The 24,003-nt window shown below is 35.1% G+C and overlaps 1 protein-coding gene across 4 annotated transcripts; it reads right to left on the bottom strand.

The window, feature by feature from the left end:
- Nucleotides 1-132: 132 nt before the first annotated feature.
- BTBD10 (BTB domain containing 10) lies at nucleotides 133-23,726 on the bottom strand. Of its 4 annotated transcripts, none has more exons than XM_058160340.1 (8): nucleotides 23,604-23,726; nucleotides 9,501-9,691; nucleotides 8,261-8,546; nucleotides 6,735-6,837; nucleotides 5,827-5,947; nucleotides 3,644-3,841; nucleotides 3,068-3,178; nucleotides 133-2,362 (listed from the first exon to the last, which is right to left on the bottom strand). In XM_058160340.1, the coding sequence occupies exons 2-8, from the start codon at nucleotides 9,652-9,654 to the stop codon at nucleotides 2,052-2,054; spliced, it is 1,284 nt and encodes a 427-aa protein (XP_058016323.1). In that variant the 5' UTR covers nucleotides 9,655-9,691; nucleotides 23,604-23,726; the 3' UTR covers nucleotides 133-2,051. The 4 variants fall into 4 exon arrangements, with proteins under 4 accessions (XP_058016323.1, XP_058016316.1, XP_058016331.1 ...); XM_058160333.1 differs by lacking the exon at nucleotides 23,604-23,726 and adding an exon at nucleotides 22,393-22,527; XM_058160348.1 differs by lacking the exon at nucleotides 23,604-23,726 and adding an exon at nucleotides 17,532-17,552.
- Nucleotides 23,727-24,003: the final 277 nt, after the last annotated feature.

Consider the following 24,003-nt stretch of genomic DNA (forward strand, 5'->3'; position numbering starts at 1 on the left):
TAGAAGCCAAAAGACAGTAAGTTCTAGTCCCCACTTTAGGCACGAAAGCCAGTTGCACGGCTTTGGGACAGTAACTCACACTCAGCCCAACTCACTTCATAGAATTATTGTTATGAAGAAAACAGAGGAGGAAAGAGTACTGTGTGTGTTTATTGCCTTTATTTATAAAAATAAAGGCAGGATATAAATATAAATTAAATAAAAGTTGATTTCCTTCAAGATTCCTTTTAGTGTTATGATTTTACATATCCACATAGAAACCCACTGATCATCATGTTTTCAAATGGCAATTATCAAATGAATCACGCTGATAATATATAGTCAAATTGCCAGGATAACATCCATTCTAAATAGAAAAATTCAGGAAGTACAAAGTATCAGACATCAGTTGGACAAAACAGAATGCATGTCTTTCCTTTTGTGTTGCTTAAATTGAACTTTTAATTATGTGCACATGAATGCTATTTTATGTCATTCTGAATACTAATTACCTAATGATTATAAATTACAGGAAGTGTGTATCACAGAGCTATGCAACACTTCATCATAGCATCTATCAATGACTCAAAACAATCACTTCTATTCCCAGGGTTCTATGGTTGCTTTAAGGTGTTGCAGGCATAAGCTATATTCATGATTACACATGCTCTGAAGCATCATTTCCAACTTATTTCAGAAAAATTACAGGCATTATGGAAAGGCACTTAAGTTTCCCATTCATAATTTATATACACCTCTAAGCCTCAAATTGTTATTCAAAAGAATATAGTGGTTTTTACATTGTGCCAAAATTAGGTAACTTCTGCCAGTTCAATTTATTCAATTTATTATTAAAAACAATAGCCCTGTTCCCAACAAATTTAATTGGTCAGTGAAGATGACATTAATATACAAGAATATCAAGAAAGGTCAACTGACCCTGTCAACCAATCCAAAGATAGTAGTCTAATTCTACAAAAGATTGAATGAAGTCAATTCTAATCAAAAGCAGTTAATCAACTATATCATGAGAATTTCCAAACTCTCATAAATTGCCCTATTTTGCCTTATTTTTAGAGGAAAAATTCTAAAAATGGGGAATCATAGAAAAAGTCACTTCATATTAAATAGAAGGAAAGATGATCTGATTTTTTTCTGTAAAATGTAAAAAACTTAGACTGTTAATCATCAATTTCAGAAGAATGAATAAATTATATTACTGCTAATATTAAAATAATGGAAATTTTATTTGAATGAAAAACTTGAGTTTACAATCAGTTATTAAGTGAAGAGTGAACAATTTGCATTTTTCTATTCTATGACACATATGAAAAACCTCTCAGTAAATAAATATTTCTGTGAACAGATTTAAGATAAGGCATTTTTTAAAGATAAAGCCCATATCAGTTGTTCCTGACCCTTCAACATGGCTCACATCAAAATGTGAAAAAAAAATTCACTGGATAATTCTGAAAAAAGTAGGCTGTTGGATTACAACCCAAAAGTCCCAGTGGCAAGAATGTTGTGCTCATTCATTAGAGAACAAGTTAATTAACCTATCACCCCTATTCAGAACAAACTATTTACATTTCGCTGAATAGAGAATCTCTGAAAGCAGCACTCTGTTAGAAGCAACATCGTGCACCCAGACTATAAAAATGGCTTTGAGAATATTTTTGTCCACCATATGTAAAGTGCCACTATCAATTTTAAGTCTGCATTTTGCCCACTGAGTACCAAAACACTGAAGAAACCATAGCTTCCAAATCCTGCTGTTTTTGACAAGAGTTTGAGGCTAATAACAGTCCACCATACAACCAATACCACAAAAGCTACTTACTGGGAAACAAATGCAGGTATGTAACTGAACCTCATGATGTTACATATGTACTCCTACAAACCATAATCAGATCCCACTTTGGTCTTTGTGAAGTCCATACTGCAATATCCTGAAACATTTTATGTTCATTACACAATGGAGAGAAGCTGGAATTGCAGTGCAGTATGAGCTCATTACAGCATCTTCAATTTTTTTTAATAATAGCATGCTTTTGTTTAACCCACAGTTTGGATCAGAGTGGCAAGTTCTGTCCTTCAGGATCTGTGTCGCTGTTGCTAGGTTGAGGATGAATTGGTAGAATATCTAGCTCATCCACCTGGGGGGTGGGGTGCATCACCACTAGCTGGTCCTGGGGAATGTCTGCTGCAGCTGCTGCTAGGTTGGTAATTGATTTACTTTTCACACACTGGAAGTCAACATGGCGACTTTTCCCTTCTTCCTTCTCCCATGACATTCTTATGAAAGGTCTTTGGACATAATTATAGATTACTTCTGGTCTCCCACCAGGTCGCTTCTTAACTTTTTCTTTGTATGTGGGATAACCTAAAAAAAAATACCAATAACATTAATAAATTTTATTTCACTCAACATTTGAGGACTCTGAGGTAGAATACAGCATTTTATTCAACAAAATATTTTATTTATTCAGCATATTTAAGGCACGCCATTTTGTAAATTCTTTATCCAGCTGTTCACTGCAGTTTAATTGACACTCTATTTTTAACACTTTTTGTAATTAGATTCACTTCACGAAAGATACTGTATATGATTCATTCTAAGCTGAAATTTCAAGATATGTTTCTGTATAAGAATGAAGCTCAAACTCAAGCAGAACTACTGTTTGCCTGAATTAAGACATGGTACTGAAGAAAGGACAACACAGTGACTGCCAAGGCTTATCTCTTTTTTTGAAGTTACCATGTTGCAGTATTATGTGGTCCTCATTTAAGAATCACTTGTTCAGTGACTGTTCGATCTTATGAAAGTGCTGAATTAGGGTACTTAGATCTTTTCCTCAAGGTTCTGGCTGTTGCAGCATCCCTGCATTCGTGTGATTGCTATTTGCAACCTTCACTGCCAACTTCCGATAAGCAAAATCAATAGAGAAGCCAGTAGGTGGCCTAACTGTTGTTCTTAACAACCACTACCTGTACTCCCTCTTATTTCACTGTGGTTTTAGATCATAATTGTCTACATCCTAGTTTTTCACTCCATGTTGGATTAGACAGCAAGAACAAATTATCTTACCTTCTATACCTAATCGAATCTTCTTAAGACCTCTTTCCTTCAGTACTGATTTGGCCACATCTCTGTTCTCAATATACTTGAAGAACCTATATAACTTTGTGCTATAAATAACTGGGGAGAAAAATACATTTCATGAACTCAATAAACTGTATATACGTTCAGTCAGTATACAATAATGGTAAAAAAATCAAACTAATGCATTTTGAAACAATTTTAAAATATGCATATTATTATTTATATTATCTAAGAATCCATGTATTACTAGATCGAGGAGTGATCCAATATGGTAATCCAGGCTAATATGTCACCTGCACACTGACTACATTGTGACTTTGCACACACAAATGGAACAATGTGATCATAAGCCAAATATACCTAAATGACAGATTTGACAGGGCACTTTACACAATCAGTGTGCTGAATTACCATAAAAATTGTGTCTACTAAATGATGCAGGTCCGCACAAGGCATAGTGATCAGAGGTACTGTAGTGCATATATTTTAAAAAGTAATGATACAATTAATTTTATAGAAAAGGGAATGAGCCAAATTCAACTGGAGTGCCAACTGACTTACTCTGAGAATATTCTTCTCCCATTTGAGGTGGGTACTCTTCATCCCAATCAACAACATCATCATCAGTGAGCACTACAATATGACACTCTCTTTCCCCACTCTGAGCACTGGCTACCATCAGTGGGAGTATCATTTCTTCAAGGTAAAATTCAAACTGTTTCCGAGCACCATCATTTGATAATTCATGCATGAGAGCACCTGAAATGAAAGCAATCAAATTCATTACTCTCTGCTTATAAGAATACTGAGCTGAATGTTAGATGAGCCATTATTAATTGTTTCAATAAAAATATTGCCTTTGGCACAACAGAGGTGCAACTTCTCATAGTTCTTGTAATTGCTAAATGATGCTCAAAGATTTTAAATATGTTACCTTGTACTTCCTAGCTTCTGGGCTTAGAATAGTAATTGTTGGTGTTTACAAGGTATCTCTGACTTGCATATAAAGCTAAATAAGCTGGACCAAAGTAATGTAACCTGAGAATTAATCAACACATCAAAATCATTAAGGTTTTGCTGGCACCTCAAAAATCATGCCTTGCAAATAGTCAGATAGTTATTTGAGCAGGTAACATCCTTTAAATATTTTTAAATATTTTTCATATTAGAAGGAAGTCTCATGCTTCCTATATTACCCAAAGAACTCAAAGGGTTGCATCTACTATCTTTCATATAGCAAACAAAATGGAGTAGTAATTTACCTGCTCCAGTGAGTGAAAATATTGGCATCAACGTTTTATGGAGGACCTTCAGTCCCTATTTTAATTTGACTGTCTACAGAAAGTCTAATCTAAATGTTTAAACTCAGTAATCCAGGTCCTCCACTGTCTCAATAAATGCACATTTCCTCTAGAGGCTGCTGTGAGTGGAGGCTGAAATATTAATATTAAACTATCAGCTAAAATATATTTTTATCTTCTGGCTTCATTCAGTCTCTTTTAACTGTGGAAGGTAAATTCCAGTCTGTTTGGAAATAATTCCTGTTAGATAAATAAAGTTGTCTAGAACTCTCTCCTTCCTTATTTACTATTCTTGAGATTTGATCAAGCCTCTATGCTGAACCAAAGTGGTGTATTAGTTAAAGTGCTGCTCTAAAAACCAGGAGACTGTGAGTTCCAGGCCTCATTAGGTATGAAAATTAGCTGGGAAATTTTGGACCAGTCTCTCTCTCATAGCGCAACCCAACTCACAGGGTTGTTGTTGTTGTTGTGGGAAAAATAGGAGGGAAGTATGATAGCCATCTTGAGATGACAATACACACACATAATAACCCTGAATCCAATTATGCATTACTCATACAATATTAATAAATATAAAGCCTGATCTAAGTAGTAATTAAATTCTTCCTAATATTGACAGCACAGACATACAGTAGCACCTGCAGCATATCTTATTCAATTAAAGTATCCAAAACGTAGAAGGGGCACTACTTTGACTGCTTTGAAAGGAATATACAGGAAAATCCTACACTTGGGACATTTAGGTCTCTGAAAGTTTAGGGAAGCCGAGTCTACTGAGCAGGTTCTCCTTCAACATATATACATTGGAAATAACTTCAATCTCTTCACTAATTGAAAAGTTTACAGGTAATAGAGTTCAAGCTAAACCTGTTTATTAGACTAGAATCCCTTTGTAACAGCTTGGTTGTCTTATTATTATTTATGATTCCTGCATGTAGTTTTTAGAGTTACGATGTTCATAGTTTTGGGCTATGGATGCAAAGTTTTAGCTCTATGTTCCACAGCTTAAATAGATTATGTTCAGTGACACGTTTTGTAGTTCTTATCTACTGGTATTAATATTTTAAAATATATTTTATATAGCATCATCTTTCTAAATAATCAGTAAAAGTATTTAATGTTAGACATTTGTAAAAGTAATGCTAATACTTTAACTATTTCTTCCAATCTAGTCCATTTATATATGCAGGTGTTGGTTATAAGTTGCATTGTTATATGCTATATGATTCTGGTCTATGAGTGACATAAAATTTTATATATAAAGCCTCTATGAATTTAATGGGTATAACTACAGTATATATTACTAAACCTAATCTATAATCTATTTTATGATGTTAAAATTGATAAAGGCTCAAATATTACTTGAAGTAGTTTATGGGGAGAAAACAGCATCATAAAAATGTGCATATAGGTATAGGTGGTTAACAGCAATGTTATACTTACTGAGGTCTCTACATTTGATAGTACTATAATCAAAAGAAATACATAGATAGTCACATGCTTCTCGCAGTTCAGGAATAGATATTCCATCAGGACAACGTATCATCCCAGTCTTGTAATAATCCTTAAATTAAAAAAGAAAAAAGAAACGGATTTATGGGGAAACATTTAATTTGCACAGAAAAACTCTTTGTTTTTCTAAATCCTTGCATGTTTTTCTGCTGCTACAAACAAACTGAGTGTCCAGTGGTGTTGCAGAATGAAGCAATCTTCTTCCTGTCATATGGAGACTGAGAAGAAACCACAAAGAACTACAGCAATAATTAAATTCGAAGAGCAATTCAAATTGCTTCGCTAACAACATTATGCTTAACGAAGCTTAGGAAATATCTCTCCACTCAAAAATGGTATCATACAAAGATTTTAATGTCTTAATTCTGTCTCTCAACTTCAGTCTTCTACTCCCTTGCTTACAAATAGCAGAGTTGAGGAATTCTGGTGTTTTATTGGGCAAAGTCTTTTCAATTAATATATTAGTAATCATAAACACACTTCTATGAAAAATAGCTTGCTCACTATTGCTAGCTTTCCCAACAATGCACTGCCATATTCTAGAAGATGGCACATAGATGGTAAGCCCAGAAGGAATGGCCAGTATCTTAACTAAGCTGAGAATCCTTTAACATTTAGATAATGTTAATGAGATGTCTGAACAGAGTATGTCATAGACTTACAACTAAATTCTTTATTCCTGAATTTTCAAAGTTTTTGTAAAATTGCAGTACAAATTAATAGTACTTAGAATATTATTTAAATAAGTTATAGAAGTTCAGCTTTTATAGGAATGTTCCATTTTTAAAAATTTCATAAATATGAAAGGGTGGGAAGAATAGTATCTTATGAAATCTCACCAAGATAGCACGAAACACAGTGGAACCAATTCCTTCAGCCACTTCATATTCTCCTTTTTCATTGGGCCGTGTGAAGTTATGTTCCCTTCCGGAACCAAACATCCTATATATAGAAGAGAAAAAAAAACCATGTTATTCAAAATCCACACAGTGCACATAGTTCATTAGTATTTGAATTCAATTTGGTAAAACTTTAGAAGGAATTATAGGAAATATAATGCAGAATATGCACTGTTAAACTTGCAGACTTTACAAGAGGTTACATTATGTTCATACTTTATATCCAAAGGAAAACATTTTTTTGGAAATGTTTATTTTAATGCATGCAATATATGAATTAATTCAAAAACATTCATCGCTGAACTTCAAAGTTTAAGATAGAAGTGTTTTGCAATTTTTAATAATATTTGTGTGGAAATGGATGAGTAAGAAAAAAACTGAACTAAACACTAGTAGTATTTAAGTAAACGGACTATTCTTCAGAGCTTTCTGAAGCTGAAACAGTAATTAAAAAGAAGTTCTCCACATTAAGACAGCTAACCACTCTGCTTTTTGGAAGATTTGCAATTAATGTTGAATTGACATGTTTCAAAATAGTATGTTAGCATATACTGAATGTGTACATTAAGCTTCATATCTTTTTAAGCATCACCCTTTCCCCAAACTTTGGGCTTGCCTACAAGAGCCTCTCTGAAGTTGCCCAACTGTTATATTTAACCTGAGAGGATATAATTAAGTAGGTAACGATAATAGCAGTATTACATTTTACTTAAATTTGAATATAAATTAAATCAGCTGTTTTGTTTAATTACTTTTTGCATTCCCCTTGTCTGCCCCTATTACTTTTTCAATCACGCTCACCACATATCATAAAAAAGCCAACTATAGCTCCTGGTATTTTAAAAAAATTTCTTACTATAAATGGCAATGTATGCATCCTCATTATTACATACTATACTCCAGAATGAATTTGACACTTTACATTAGGTAATTTCAAAATAACAGGAGTATTATTTTAAAAGTAATTATTCAGGAAAGAAGTCATGAAGTTTCTTATTTCCAGGAAAGATAGACTTGTCTAAAAAGAAAACACACAACAGCTAAATTGTACTTCATAAAAAATACAGTAATACAGATTAAAGGAGTTTAAACTGCACCTGAAATGTTACACTCAAGTATCTGACAACAATAGCAATAGCACTTAGACTTACGTATCATTTCACAGTGCTTTACAGCTTTCTCTAAGCAGTTTACAGACTCAGCATTTTACCCAACAATCTGGTTCCTCATTTTACTGACCTCGGAAGGATGGAACACTGTCAACCTTGAGCCAATGAGAACTGAACTTCTGGCAGTCAGCAGAATTAGTCTGCAATGCTGCATTCTAACCACTGCACCACTAGGGCTCTTGGACAGAAGCAGCAAATAATGAGATCAAAAATATTTCACAATACGAAGACATTTGTTTTTAGCCATGATTTACAGGGATAGCTGATGGTATATATGCAATAAAAAGCAATACCAACCTGCCCAGCATTGTATTTGGCTGTGCAGTAAAAACGGAAGGATCTACAACAAATCGAGTATTGTCTACTATAAGTGTTACTCTCTCTGACATTCTTATGTTCCGTGCTCCTTCTTTTGCATTCTCATACACAAAAACCATTTCTCCAGCATTCTTGCAACTCCCATCCGAACTTGACTGACTGCTGTTTCTACTACTGTTTACTAGATTGCTACTGGAACCATTCGGAGAAGCTTTCTGAGGACGAGGGCTGCTTGGTCGAGATGAGCTTTGATCCTTCTCACGTTCTGTAATGAAAAGTAATACAAGTATTTAAAACTGAGTTGCAGTATCAGAACATGTTATATCTCAAAAACATATTTACAAAGGCAACAGTTTTTCCACATTAAGCCAAACTTATTTTTGGATTTTGGATTGGTGCCAGTAGTAACTGAGGGTATTCTCTCATGATGTGTCAGAGAAAAGAGGCAGTCTCCTGGCACTAGTATTAAGTATGTTTGCTGTTACTTATAAAGCAATAAAGGTAGGACAAAAAACTAATTAAAAATAATCCAGCAATAGGATTTTGCTGGACTTTAAATTATTCTAAAATCTGAGGTACCATAGACCAGTTTTCCCTAAAGTGGTGCTCTCCAGATAGTTTGGATTACATATTCCATCACAAAAGGCTTGCCAGAATCCAATAAAAGTGGAAGGGGATAGATTGAAGAAAAATGCCACATAACCAGTTTCCATGCTTACGCCTCAAAACAGTGTATCAAACAGAACATATACATGTAATATTGTGCCCAAACATTTATGTAATTAAGGTTTAAATAATTTTCTTGGTAATTTTTAGTTTGACACAAATTATAAATATTAAATGGTGAATGAGTATTTATATTTCTTCCATCCTGGAGGCAGTTACTGCATTAGAAGATTCCTCCTCCACTCTACTGAATACACTCCACTATCTTAGATATTTCTTTATTTGTAATGTATTTATTCTCTTATCATTTTAATCTTTTCTATTGTTTTACCAGATCATAAGCCACCCAGTGCCATGTGACATGGGCAGTGAATAAATTTAATAAAAATTCCCAGTGAGATTCTTTATCGTGTTAATTTTGGAGCTTTCACATTTTAGGTTTTGTGACACAAGAACCCAAGTGAAAAGATTTTAAGTTTGACAAAGATATGTACTTTCTAATAAAAACTAGCAAGTAAATATCTAAAACAGATATGTGTTTCTCATGATATACCTCCTTGATGTTGCCTTGTTGGTGAAGTAACATTTCTGATGCATGGAGTGAGCTGGGATTCAAGACGTTCATGGGATGAGTCACGTGATCGATCACTTGACCTTCTTCTGTCTCTTGATCTTTCATGCCCACCACTAGCCCCATGAAGACTCATTTTGCGGCAATTACCCTTAACAAGACGAGATGAAGTACTAGAAGATAAATGAACATGAGATAGTATTTAGAATTTTTAAATAGCAGTCAATATAAAATAGATCTTATATTTTTATTTATTTTTATTTATTCAATTTCAGTAGTAATCTAATATTAATCTCTTTCCTGAAGAGTTTAGAAAGAGTTACGTTGCTTGTGGGACAATCATATCAATATGGAAAGATTTTCACCTTTTCATGACATCCTGACAACATGTACATAAGGAGTTGGGAAATGCCTTGGAAACAAAATGAGCCAAATCAGAAATGCAATGCATGTCTGGATCGGATGCCTGAAGGCTATCAGGCACTCATGCTACATCACATCTCAATGATTGCAACATCCTGGGCCATGGGGTTGCCTTCTGATTAAGATTCTTAAGTTTGTACAAAGTGTTAAGACCATGTGCAAACAGATGAAAGCTGTTTCACAAAATAGTAACTCAAATTTAACCAGTATACTGGCTGCCAATAGGTTTTTAAGAATAATTCAAATGCTGATTATTACCTATAAAACAGTGTGTTTCTAGTAGAATCTGTCCTAACATTTGAATTGGGATTGCATGTTTTGCCTTTTCAACCCTTATGGAGTTAAGGGGTCAGGGATCAAAAAATTTGTCTTTTCTATGAAATAGCCTGATACCATCCATATAAGAACAGCTCCCTCTTTCTCCAGTCTTTCAAATGTGGTCATATATTGTTATCATACATTATCAACTATGCTTATTATCTTTCAACAATTTTGTGATTTTTTTAATAATTTTATAGATGAATATATAAGCCACACATAGTTTTTTGGCAAAATCATGAAATGTAAATACATTTTACATTATGAAGCATGCCAAGTTTAATTCAAAGTTTGGGATTCATATTCTTTCCTTTTCCACAGGAATCCCAAACTGCTCTATTTGAAAAAAAATCAAAACTAGATGAATATTTCAGGCTACATCGAACTGAAATTTTAACTAGTCGCTTAATATCAAAGTAAAATGCTAATCAACTGGAACATTAAAATCATATTTGGCCTGGTAATTTTCTATTAAACCAACTAAACACAATATGAAGGGTACCCAGAAAAATACAGTACTACTTTGCCTTTGAAGTTTAATAACTTCTTCTACATACAACCACTGAAGGAAATGTATTTGGCTTCCAGTTCACATTATTTTCCTATAATCTCTAACTCCAATCTTACTTGAGGCAATTGTGAAATCAGCAGCAAATCAAACCAATTTTTTACATATTTAAGGCTTTACATTTTTACATATACATATTTACATTTGTTATTTTATATATATATATATATATATATATATATATATATATATATATATATATATATATATATATATATATATATATATATATATATATATATATATATATATATATATATTTTACATATTTAAGAAACTTTACATTCAGGTGTTATAATTTTTTTAGAATTTATTTAACTTCTTATATAAAGACTGCATTTTTCCCATTTATACCGTACAGTACTGACAGGATTAAAAAAAAATTGTGACATCCTATGGCCATCCACAACCAAAGACCTACAGAAATGCAAAAAGCCCAAGGCCTGAAGCCAAGGTAACGCAAACACTATGTTACAAAAATACTGAAATTGGTTACAATAATATTCAAAAAAAGTGAATACAATTCAGGCAGGGGTGAAATCTACTTACCTTCCTTACTGGTCCAAAAGTGCACATGCAGAAGGTAAAAAATACATTACTTCCTGGTTAAAACCAGGAAGTAATGACACCAGGGCAGGTGGGCGGAGCTTTGCTCCGCCATCACTACCGGATCACCAAACTACTGGCCACTATTGCTACCAGATCGTGTGATCTGGTCCGATCCAGGAGCATTTCACCCCTGAATTCAGGACCAAAAACAAAAGTCACTTCTGAGAAAGTGAATATATTCAAACAATAGATCCATTTAGGAAAAAAAAAGAATTGCCCCATGAAGTGCACCAGCAGCACAATTTTTATCCTACTGAGCACATCAATTATACTGAATGCATTAAACTTTGGGATCAATATCACTATAGTTTCAATTGTCTATAGATACACAGAACTTAGGACACTGTCCTAAAAAGGATGAAATGGCAAACCATTTCTGAAAAACCTTGCGAATGAAACTGCAGGGACTTGTTCCGGCACACTGAGAATCCAACATGACTCAACTGAAGGAAGCACCAAACCTCCCAGAACTACAAATTTTTATGCAATTAAAAAGGGAAAGGAAGAGGCAAGTCACTGGTAGCAAGGTGAACTCCAAATCCCTCTCTCTCTTCTCTCTGCATTGCTTTAAGTAAATGAAGGAAATGGGGATACAAAAAGAGAAACTAATGTGAAATTATGTAAGATAAAGATAAAGGTTCCCCTCATACATATGTGCTAGTTGTTCCTGACTCTAGGGGGCGGTGCTCATCTTCGTTTCAAAGCTGAAGAGCCAGCGCTGTCCAAAGACATCTCCGTGGTCATGTGACTGGCATGACTAAATGCCAAAGGTGCACAGAACGCTGTTACCTTCCCACCAAAGGTGGTCCCTATTTTTCTACTTGCATTTTTTACGTTCTTTTGAACTGCTAGGTTGGCAGAAGCTGGGACAAGTAACAGGAGCTCACCCCATTACGTGGCACTAAGGATTTGAACCACTGAACTGCCGACCTTTCGATCGACAAGTTCAGCATCTTAGCCACTGAGCCACGGCATCCCTGAAATTATGTAGTTATCTGCAAATTTAAAATAACCAATGTTATAGAAGTACTTAACTATATCAAACAATAACATTCCTTGCATTAAAATAACTATCTGAGAAAGAAAAAAAACAAGATTACATAAATTAGGGATAGTAATTTATATAAATTTGTAATAGTCAAAAATAGTATTTTAAAAAAATGTTACCAGTAAATAACTGAATTTTCCTTGCTGTTCAATATTATATGCAAGTTTTCAAGTCCAAATCATGTTTAATGGCCCTTGTGAGCCTTATAACTGTAATGTTGGTAACATCAAGCAAAACGTTGGATAATAGATTCATAAAAATACTCAACTAATCCATTTAAAAGGTTTTAAAAGTTTATAAAATGAATACAAATTATAATAACCAACTAAACATACATAAGAGGTTTTTTTTAAAAAATTTGAATGAAAGGAACTGATCTAAAATGCACAAACTAGAGTTAAATGCAGAATACATAAGAACACAAAACGTATGTAAACGACTATTTTTAAAATTCATTTTAATTGTTCAGATATTTTCAAAGTTCTACTGGTTCCATACAAACAACTACTTCTCACAAAGTTTTGTTAATTACATCAAAAACCTCCTTCGCCTTAAAATTTAAGATCTTTCCATATTTATTTTAAAAATGAATAGAATAAAAAAATGAAATCAATGGCAATAAGGTCTCAATAGAAAAATATTACTAGTACTCTTAGCATCATTGTTATAAGTTGCCTAGAAGTAGCCCTACAGCATGATAAATACATACATAGATTTCAAATTTTAAAATTCCAATTATTATATTAGGCAGTAAGAAAAGAAACTACATTTTAAATAATGATAAAAAAGAATAAGAGTCCATTCCATCCAAAAGAAATAGAAAATGGGAAAACACACTGAAATAACTCATGCCGGTATTATATTTTATTATTTCTCATCCATTTCCTAAATGCTAAAATGCTTTTCTGAAGTCATTTTCCAAATCTATAAGCTGCTTAAGGAGAAATGTTAGTTGGTAAAAAAGAAAAAAAGAAATCGCAAACTTTAAAACAGGGAATAAAAAGACAACTTTAAAACCCTGCATTTTAGCCATGGGAAATAGAATATTTTCACCAAGTAAGTAGACATTTTGCACCTATTTCTGGACATAAATGAAATCCATTTGTAGCTGTCCACTGATGCAAGAATTGGTGGGCATTTTCCGTTTTTATTTCTATTCCTCTATCCACTTAATTAGTTCTAGATACTCTAGCATAAGGAAACGTGATGCAGAAAGAAAAAAACAGGAAACTTCAATTATAGGAGCAAAAATCTGCTTACCACAGCATTAGATGAAACACACAGTTTTTGCTCATTCCCGAAAGATCACTTTTGCTCCATAGCAATCTTATAAAACCCGCATAATGAAACGCAATCCTCTTCAGAAATGTCCAAGCTCAAGGCAAGTTCATGCATATTAATACTTGGATATATCTACAGTAAACACATGCTACAGGAAGCATGCCTGATGACTCAGATAAAATGCTTCCTACTCAAATGATAAAAACTATAGTGAGATAGTAATCATGTTACAAAAATTTCCTCAAAAACAATAGTATAAGGGTTTATACCCAACGTTCTCATCAACCAATTGAATGGCATCTATTAAGGAAATGGAATCTATTTCACTGTTATATTGGAAATTAAATAACCCAAACCTTTTAAAAGTTATAAGGTGTGGGTATATGAAAAATGCACAGGAAAATTTTATAAAATAACACTGAAACGGCAGCTTTATAATGTAAAGTTCAACCAGCTGCATTACTCAACTTTCCCTTCCCATTTTTTTGATCTTAGGTTTTGATCTTATCTTGCATAATTCCTTTCTTTTGCCAAATTCCTATTAGTCAACTGCTACTACTGTGTTTTGTTTTTTTTCTTCACTTTTAAAAAAAGCATGTAGCGTCTGAAAGTGATTTGTGTTTAGGGACATTTCATTCCAAGAAAAAAATACTGCCAAATAATATTTTGATTTATTTGAACATTTATATTCTAATAAATGAGTTATGATTTCCCATTTTCCTCAAATATTTTAATTCCATTACATTTTGTTCAATGAGAAAAGAAGATATTTTGAGATATTTATAAAACATGTTAAATTATATGCCACATTTGCTTTTGTTTATTAAACAAAACTATTTTGCTAGATTAGATTTCAGTTTTTCACTTTCTCCCCCTAAAAAACCCATGTTAACTATAAATCCACGCAGAACTCTTTATAAACCTCTATATAATTATAATTAATACTCTCATATACAGGCATATGTAACACCAACTTCTATCTAAGTCCAACCTACATAGGGTGATGTCCTTGTTCAACTTCCATATATTGTTGTTATAATACAATGTTGCTATTATAGAGCAAGGCTCTTCACATTATTTCAGGGTGACAGCTGATCCAAGCTGTTTCCATACAGCAATCTAACACAGCTTGCTAATAACAATTTACCGGTCAGCCAATCGCATACAGCAGAAACGTCTTAATAAAATACACACACCCAACTTTAGAATGCTCTTAGAGAGTAATTCCCATATTGTGACACTGCCATTTATTCTAACTATTCAAATCAATAAATTAAGCATCACCAATAACAGCTGAAAAAAAATGTATAACATCATTAACAGAAATTGAAAAGTAAACTGTAAAAAGATGTGATTCATTTTCATATTGCTGTGTAAGACAAGGATGATATGACCTAACTTGCATCATACTCTCATGAATCATCTTTTTACTTCCTTATTAATACAACCAGAGTGGACTTGAAACTTTAAACATTACCTTTATAAATTCTTGGTCTAGAAGACCACATATAAAGAAAAAATGATAATCTAACGAAAGCTAAACAATAATCAAACTTTAAACACATAATTTTGTATATTTTCTATTTCTGCTAAATACAGCTTTTGCTCAATAATATTTCTATTTATGTTATAGCTGTTACTTTAGATTCATGGTCACACAACTTCTCTTTATCATATAAATATTTCAAGAGATCAATTACACAAAGAACTATTCCTCCCTTTTACATATTCCCTTCTCAGTTAAGTACTGAAAACTGTATTGAATTGTTAACAGATACCCACCTGCTTTTCGGGTAGAAAAAGGCAGGAACACAAAAACATGGAGAAAATATTGAAAACAAAGTACAAAAGAAATCTGCTCCTCTCCAGACTGCAGGTTTAGAAGCCAGTTCAGCATTCTCTGGCATTACTTGCTAAGTTCAGCATATTTGTTCTTTCCATTCTCCTCTCAATACGCTAAAGCATTATTAGCCTCACTTTCTAGCATCCTCTTTTCTTCTCCATCTCAAGGGTAACACTCTTGTTACAGCTTTTCAGTCCATTAAGTGCTCAGAGAGGTAAGCCCCCAAGATATTATTTCAATTCATTTTCTCACAGCCACTGACTCAGCCGTGCACAGTGCAGCACTGACGTCTAACCTCACAGCCTCCAGTAAGCTGAATTGATGCTTACCATTTCCTTTTTTCTAAGCTGCCATTGGCTGGCATATTTGATGGATAGTGTACAGAACGCATAAGGAAAGAGCTGCTTGGTATACTGCCAAGTGCCATCTGTGAAGCTATTTCTAGCCCTACCGGCTTGTCAGATTTTAATAAACTAATAAAGCATCTGAAATGTTTCTTCTGTCACCTATCTTTCATGCCTCATTCTTTAGGCTTTCATTGCAGCAGAAACACCAGAATTCACTCAGCATATAGAAATTTGTCTGGACAGGAATTCACAGCAAAAGATTTTTAATAAAAATCCTGTGTGGTTTGTTTAAAACACAGGAGAAAAAGACAATTGCCATGAAAAATTTATGTCAAGAATTTGCATGTACAAAATAAGGAAGATATATTGTTAATTATTCTAAGTATAATATTTCAGCCCCTAATATAATATTTCAGTTACATTAATGCAAACAAAAATCTAAGGTTTTAATTTTAAAGAACAAGTCAGAAGAACAAATAAAAAAGTTTCTGGTCTAATCCCAGCAAGCAAAATTCAGTTTGTGAAAGTCTGTGATTTTCAGAATATGTGCAATATATTTGCACAATGATAGCTGTATATATGTTTGTATCCATATTATAACTTCTACAAAGTTCTGAATTTGGAAGAGATGCTGTGCAATACATAGTTATATAGCACCCTTCTATGACTTATTGAAGCAACCATACTATTTCCCAATTAAACAGCAACTACCAAAACCTTCAGAACAGTCCCACAACTACTGTTTATATCTGTTCCATACTAATCTTTTTTTACACCTACTATCTTTCTGCTTTATTCAGGATACAAACAGTTCTTCAAGGAATGCTAAAAAAAAACCGAGGGGACATAGTTAAACATGCAAAAGACATAAGGCAAATATGGCTGGCAAATTAAAAAGCCACATCTGCTCACATAGATGGGGTGGACAGGTTCTACTAGGTTAGGGGCTGCAAACCAGTTTTCTCGCTTGCTAGCAGGCCACAGTAGGCAATCTACTTAATGTCACTGGAAGGCACAGAGATGGAAGGTGTTAAAACAATTTCAGTTGAAGGCTAGGGGTGGAATGGGATTCCAAAGCCTCTAATATGAAACTATATTCATTATCATTTGTTCATTGTTCAAAGAAAAGTATTATCATAATATATAATTACCAACATAACTGCAAATGGTGTCTAAATAAGGCAGTCAGATCAGATTTTCTTCAATAGGAGTTGCTTTAACCTCCACTTTTCAAGACAAATGTGATCATGTCCTCTCCTAAAGAAAAAAGGACATGAGGACCAGTGGTGGGTTGCCCCCCACCCGGTCTATAGAACCGGTAGTAAAACCTGCAGGAGGCTCCGCCCACTGACCTGAATGTCATCAAGTGATCTGTGCATGCACGCAGGCATGATGCGAATCAGTAGTAAAGGTAGTAAAGGTAAGGTAAGTAGAACCCACCCCTGATGAGGACTACCTATATTTCTCTTCTGCACACCTCAATTTGCATAAAAGTTATTAGAATCTCTGGAGTGGGACATAAACAGAACTGTACATGGGAAGAACAATGGAAACCATTGTTACACAAGCAACTTACAGGCATAACACTGCATAAAGTTGGTAACCCTATCCAGAGTTACTGCAGCCATGAAGCCATATGTTTCTAGAAAAATAGAAATCCATTATGTTGAGATTAAATCCAAGCTTGTTTATACCCATCACAACTCCACTGTTTATACCCATTGCAATTCCACAAACTGGGTTAGATTGGCTGGAAATGTTGTAGAAATGTTGTAGTCAGGCTTGAAGCATCAATGAAAAGCTGACTATCAACAGTGGACTCAAAATACCTTGGACCAAAGAAATATATGACTTCTCCCAGTAGCTTCATATATATGCGCTAGAGCAGGGGTGTCAAACTCAAGGCCCAGGGGTCAGATTTGGCCCACCCTGGCCAGTCGCGCCCCAGGCCCCCAAGGTCAAACACAATCCTGATGTGACCCTCAAAGAAATCGAGTTTGACATCCCTGCGCTAGAGCTACTGCCACCCTGACCACTCCTTACCCATCAGTACCAGCTGAAACCACCCAAAAAGAAAAGAACTTTTGCAGGAAGGTACCTTCATCCCTTTACCCCAAAGGTAGTCCAGAAAGATACCATGATAGTAACGAAAGCTTCTGGGAGAATCTAAATTGAAAAGAATTTAGATTAACCACTTCATAAAGGTCCTTTATACCTGAATCACCAATACTTCCTGAAAAAGAAATAACACCACCAAGAAAGTAAATTGGCAATAAGGCAATAATTCTCCAAGAAGGCTAGATCAGACTTTCTTTAATATAGGAGATTCTTCAAACCACCACCTTTGTCAAGACAGATAGGATCATGTTTTCTCAGAAAGAAGCAATTTAGCCATCTCTTGGATCCAGCCACTGACATATCTACTCAATGCTAGAAGGAACCAGGAAGGGCATTGTCCCTGATCATATCTACCAACTTTCACACTAGAGAGAGCCCTCAAGTTTCCCAATGTTCAAACTACCAGTAATCTCAGATAACATTACAACATATTATCTCTATGTCACATCAAAAATTATTAAAGATGCATCAAGCTCAAAATTAATGTAAGCAATTTTATCCTTGAATTATTTAGCAAAAGTGTCAGTTGCCAATTGAAATATCAACTCCTCTATTCCTCTAAAAAAGGGAGTAGGCTAAACTAAACAAAACCACTAGAAATTCTAGACACAACAATAACAGAGCTGTCAGCATTTCACCATTGTTAACCAACAATGTATAACAACATATTAATGTAGAACATGAGCACATACCTGTGGTCAGTCTTATTCATTCCTTGCTAAATAAGGCTGGAACTCATGTAAGTTAAAGGAAAGGAGAAGCAACATGAAGCATCAAACATATCCTCTTAATAATCTAACTTTCTATATGTAGGAAGATAATGTCCCTAATTAGATAAAGCTGGACTATGTTTATAAACAAGCTAGGATTATGGATCATACTGTAACCCAACATTTTTAGTCAGTTTTTATTAATTAAATACAAATTGGCACCCTATGAGATGTGGTATTGCTGTCTGAACTATTATTACAACTATTTAAATGGTGAATCATTCAATAAAAAGTGATAGTGACTTTGTGTCCAGGGGAAGCTGCCTTTATGGATATTTTACAATGATGCAAGTATTTTAAAAATAATTGCTATAATTATTTGATTAATCAGATTATCAAAGTTTTAAGCATATTATTTTAGCCAAAAATTATAATAATATTCTGTCTTCTGGTTACAGCAATTCATGCACATACAAAAGGTTTTCAGAAGAACCATCACATGGAAAAAGACCAGAGACAGGTTTCAGATACGCAAATCTATACTAAATATACCATTCAAGTTTCTAATAAATTGATCTATTTTTTTACACATTTTTGAATATCCAAATATATACCAGTAATTAAAATGAAATTCCATTCAATATTGTTAAAAACCTTGATTATTTTAAAAATATTTAATGATTATACAAAACATGTTTTTAATAAGTTTCGATCCAAAATTAATAACCTGATTATTACAAACAGAAGTTATAAATGGAATATATTGTTTTAAAAATTATTTCTACCTGAATTCACCTAACCCTAAACAGGGCTTTATTTGCATTAACTATAGTTCCATATCAAATGCATTAAGCCATGGTGCAAAAACCATGTTTTTAAAATAAGCTATAGGTAGTTCAAAATCAAACATAGCCCATTCTATTTTATTATAGAAAATCTAGCTAGATTTTGAAAAATCTAAGCAGATACATAGGTCTGCATGAGAAACATGCCTTGTTCCACAACAGCAAATTGGCCATTTTGTTGGTCTTTATCACAGAAAACAATATCCTTGAAAACATCAGTCATAGTCAGTTTATTTCTCACTGGAAGGTTTTACAAACCCCCAAATGTGGCAGCTAGATACAAGTATTCTTGTAAAGACTGCCTTTGGTACCTGGCAAGTCAAACTCCATTCCATTCTATTTTTTTTTTAAAAATATTTTAAATACAATTAATTAGGAGGGTTGTCATGCTGTTAAGCAAAGCAGCAGATTTTAATATTATCTTTACTTCGTAGAATGCACTTCTAGATAGGCCCAAAAGGCAGTCTTAGAAAACAGTAATAGTGAATTGGTGCTATGTTTCTAAATTTGTCCAACTGCCCAGATGTGTCTGCCTGCTTAGATAAAATGCCAGAGTAAGCCAATCAAAACTCAGGCATATAGGCCTATTAACAAATAAGCCTAACATAACTTCAAATGTAAAAGAAGTATATATTTTAGATCAAATAAAGGCAATACCAACTTTAGGTTCTAATTAAGTGAAATATACACAAACATAAGGCCAAATATCATCGCTCTTAGAAAGGAGACTGTTTTAATCTTCAAACTGGATTTTAATATGGTCTGCTGATGAATAGAGTGTTTTAGCTGATTAGGTATTCATATATTCCATATAATATTATTACAATTGATAAAGTGTTCATTCAGAGCAGTAGTTGTAGCTATTAAGAATTAGGAATTATCCTATCAGAAATTTTTGCACATTACCAAATAAAGAAATCAATAATACAAATTAAAGGCAAATAAGTATAAAGCCACATCAGAAAATAAATTATCTGACTTTAGGAAGCAAATGTCTATTATAATATTATCTATTATAATAACTAAGATGTTTTCAGAAAAGAATTATAATTTTTATTTATTAAATTTATATGCTACCCCTCTTGCTATTAAGCAACTGGGTATGATTTTAATTTCTACAAAATTAATTAAATATGATCCAAAATAAAACAGAGGTATGAAATAGAATAATAGGATCATATTACAGTAATACAAGGGCCACAAATATCTAAATCACTGACAGGCTTTAAAGGAAATTTTTATTAGTAGCAAATGAACAAAAATATCAGTATTATTTCTACAGTATTACAATGAAATTGTACATTTTACAAGTAGTTTATAATTTAGAAGACAAAGAATTGCTCATTGAAACATAAGTATTTAAAAAAAATATGTTTATGTATTAGCCCATGAACAGTAATCCTATGTTTTACACTGTATAATTTTAATGATTAATCTGAATCTCTGGAATAGTAAAAGAAAATACTGATTTTGTTTAAGAATTCAAGCAAACCCAGTGATGAATTAGTACTAAAAAAACTTAAAAGGAAAATCTTGTATGCCCATAAGGCAGTTGTACTATGAAAATAAATGATTAATGATTAAAAGGCAACTTTTGTTAGACAATAGCAGCTAAAAGACTATTTTTTAATCTATTCAAATAGTTACATTAGTTAAAATCTTTAGAAAATATTGTCTAATGAAAGGGAGAAAGGGAAATTTCTCACACTGCCTTAGTCTCATTCTTAAGATCAGCAGCCCTGGAAAGGTAGCTATGGAATACTAAAAGTCTGTGACTGGCAACTTCTCCCATTCAAATGTCTATTAATGTAGAATCACTAGAGTGCTAACCAATGCTTTAAATATATTATTTAAAACACTAACATTTAAGTTAAGGAAATAGAGAATTGAAATTGTTACTCAAGGGTCTCAAAATACACGACAAAAAAGAATAATAACACAACCATTATAATACACTGGATTTTTAATACTAATATGGATTATATAATTTGTGACTTTTTTTTATTAAATTCATAGAATAAGTCCCGCAGGTAAGATAAACTGAGGTTCACCCTATTAATATACAATTTACGGTTAAGCATGTTAAAAACCTTGTCCCTGGATACCAACTGTTGGAATTAACTCAGAGCAGCCATCCAAACTCCAAAAATAAAATGTTCACACCATGTTCACCACAAACAAGATGTTCACAAGGCAAACTGTGACCGTTCCGATTCACAGGGCAACTATCTAAATATACAATGCAGCATTTTCAATGAATTTTCTATAAAAAGGTGTGGAAACACTACAGCGCAGCAATTAAGACTTTGGAGAAAACGTGACACCCGGTCTCCCTAATACGGTTCCTTAACCGGGACCACCACTTCGTTAACTCTTAAAAACAAGGAAAAAGTACAAACGGCGGCCCCACAGTACAGAATTGCGCAAAACAGAAGGAGCGAGGCCATGACAAGGCAAATTTTCGCAGGAACTGCCACGCACACAAGCCCTCCAAACGCGAACGTCGGTTGCCAGATGCTTGGAGGTTAACAGGAAACCTTCATCCTGGGCGTCAAATTACCTATTTTTTCTCCCTCGGGGACGGCTCGTTCTGCGTTTGCCGCAACGGAAATCACCCCTCCTCCTCTCCCTCTGCCACCCCCATCGCATCTAAAAAAGCAGTGCCCAGCCTCGCATTGCCATCAGCGATGTCTCCCCTCGCCAATGCCACCATCCCACATCCCCCGTCATCCTTCCCACACTTGTCTACGTCGCACACCGGTACCTGGCAAGCCGTTCTACTTGTGGCACAGCAGGGCGATACCATCGCCCACGACGCCATCCGACCAGCATCCCCACAGCCCAGCTGGCGACCTACAAAAACCTTCCCGAGTATTTTATACTCCTCCCAAGTATCACACAACCCGATATCAAACCAGGACTCGGCGAGGTATTTATTTAAAGGCTAGTGCTTCCCTTCCCCTCCCCCGACAAGCACAATCCAAAGCGCGATGAAGGTGTCTCCTCCAATGGGGATGAAACGTTTGCAACCCAAGCTCGGATCTCACACCAAAACGGAACTTACCAACCCGAGCTACTAATATTCGAAGGCATTTCATTACTCCTCCCTCCCGAGGTCTCCGTTTCAAGAAACCTACCTTCACCGGCTGTGCCACCCTACCTGTTGGTGTCGATAGTGCCCTTTAAAGCAGGGGTCTCCAACCTTGGCAACTTTAAGCCTGGTGGACTTCAACTCCCAGAATTCCCCAGCCAGCTTTGCTGGCTGGGGTATTCTGGGAGTTGAAGTCCTCCAGGCTTAAAGTTGCCAAGGTTGGAGACCCCTGCTTTAAACTACTAAGAAGTCCCAAAACTGTCAGTTTCCGAAACTGTCGTTCCTCCCACCATTGGGCTTCTTCCCCTGCGCTCCAGCCAGCTTCCCCCATCTATTGAAAGCGCACACACACGCGCTATAAACGTCTGGAGGTCCCAAAAGTGGTGTGTGTCTTCGAAGACGTTTCGCTTCTTCGGCTTCTTGGATGAGAAGCGAAACGTCTTCAAAGAAAAAACAGAAAGCCCAGTTGCCTCTTGTTAAAAAAAAAAGCACCTTTGGGACAACCACGACCTGGATAACTGAGAATCTCCACAGACGTACAACGTCTGGATTGTGGCGAAAGAAAAGAGACCCGCCGCCGAACATCCTTCGCTTCCCCTACTCCACATGTCATCCTCAAGGCTGGCTTTTTTTTTTTTTTTAAGATCCCTTATTATCACCAGTCCACCACCCAGACCCCCAGCGTCCATCTTTCAGGGGCTCCCGAGTCTCCCTTGTCACTCAAGTCTCCCTTTTTAAGGGCAAAAGAAGCCGAGGCGATGGCCACCACTTCGGTCTCTCAACCCTCAAGGGACCCAACGACCGCCAATATTCCTTATCGCAAAGCAATTAGAGGTGCGGCACCCACCCCACCTACCCCTCCCCTCCCTCCTTCTTCGCCTCACCTGCCGCGCCCGACGTCCGGGGGCTCAAAACGACTCGCGCTCCCCAGCCCCCCCACCCTCGGCAACAACCGAAGGGACTACTACCGCCGCTGCTGAGTACGATGCCTAGGCCCGGCCAACCGTCCGCTCAGCTATCGCGAGAACAGAAGCAGACTTGGTCTATTCTGACGTTTGAACGCTCGCGATGCTTCGAGCAGAAAGGGGAAGTCAGGGGAAACCAAATCGAAATTTCCCCCGGGGAATCAGCTGATAGCGCGCGACTCGGATCAAAGTCGCCGGAGCGGGAGTTTTGTGGTGGCGCGGCAACGGCTTTGTTTCTTCTCGCTGGGAATTACCCTAATCTGGGAATTACCAAAGAGAAAACCACACACACAAACACCCCTACCCTCTGAAACCCTCT

Source organism: Ahaetulla prasina, chromosome 1, assembly GCF_028640845.1.
Source record: "Ahaetulla prasina isolate Xishuangbanna chromosome 1, ASM2864084v1, whole genome shotgun sequence".
Taxonomy (NCBI): domain Eukaryota; kingdom Metazoa; phylum Chordata; class Lepidosauria; order Squamata; family Colubridae; genus Ahaetulla; species Ahaetulla prasina.

Excerpts from the sequence above, each read along its gene's own strand:
- BTBD10 (XM_058160324.1), bottom strand. The coding sequence starts at position 15,672 with ATGCCAGAGAATGCTGAACTGGCTTCTAAACCTGCAGTCTGGAGAGGA. Across the intron at positions 9,692-15,547 it reads TTTTTCTACCCGAAAAGCAG|TACTTCATCTCGTCTTGTTA; the intron begins GTGGGTATCTGT and ends TTTATCTTCTAG. Across the intron at positions 5,948-6,734 it reads CTGTGTTTCGTGCTATCTTG|GATTATTACAAGACTGGGAT; the intron begins GTGAGATTTCAT and ends TTTTAATTTAAG.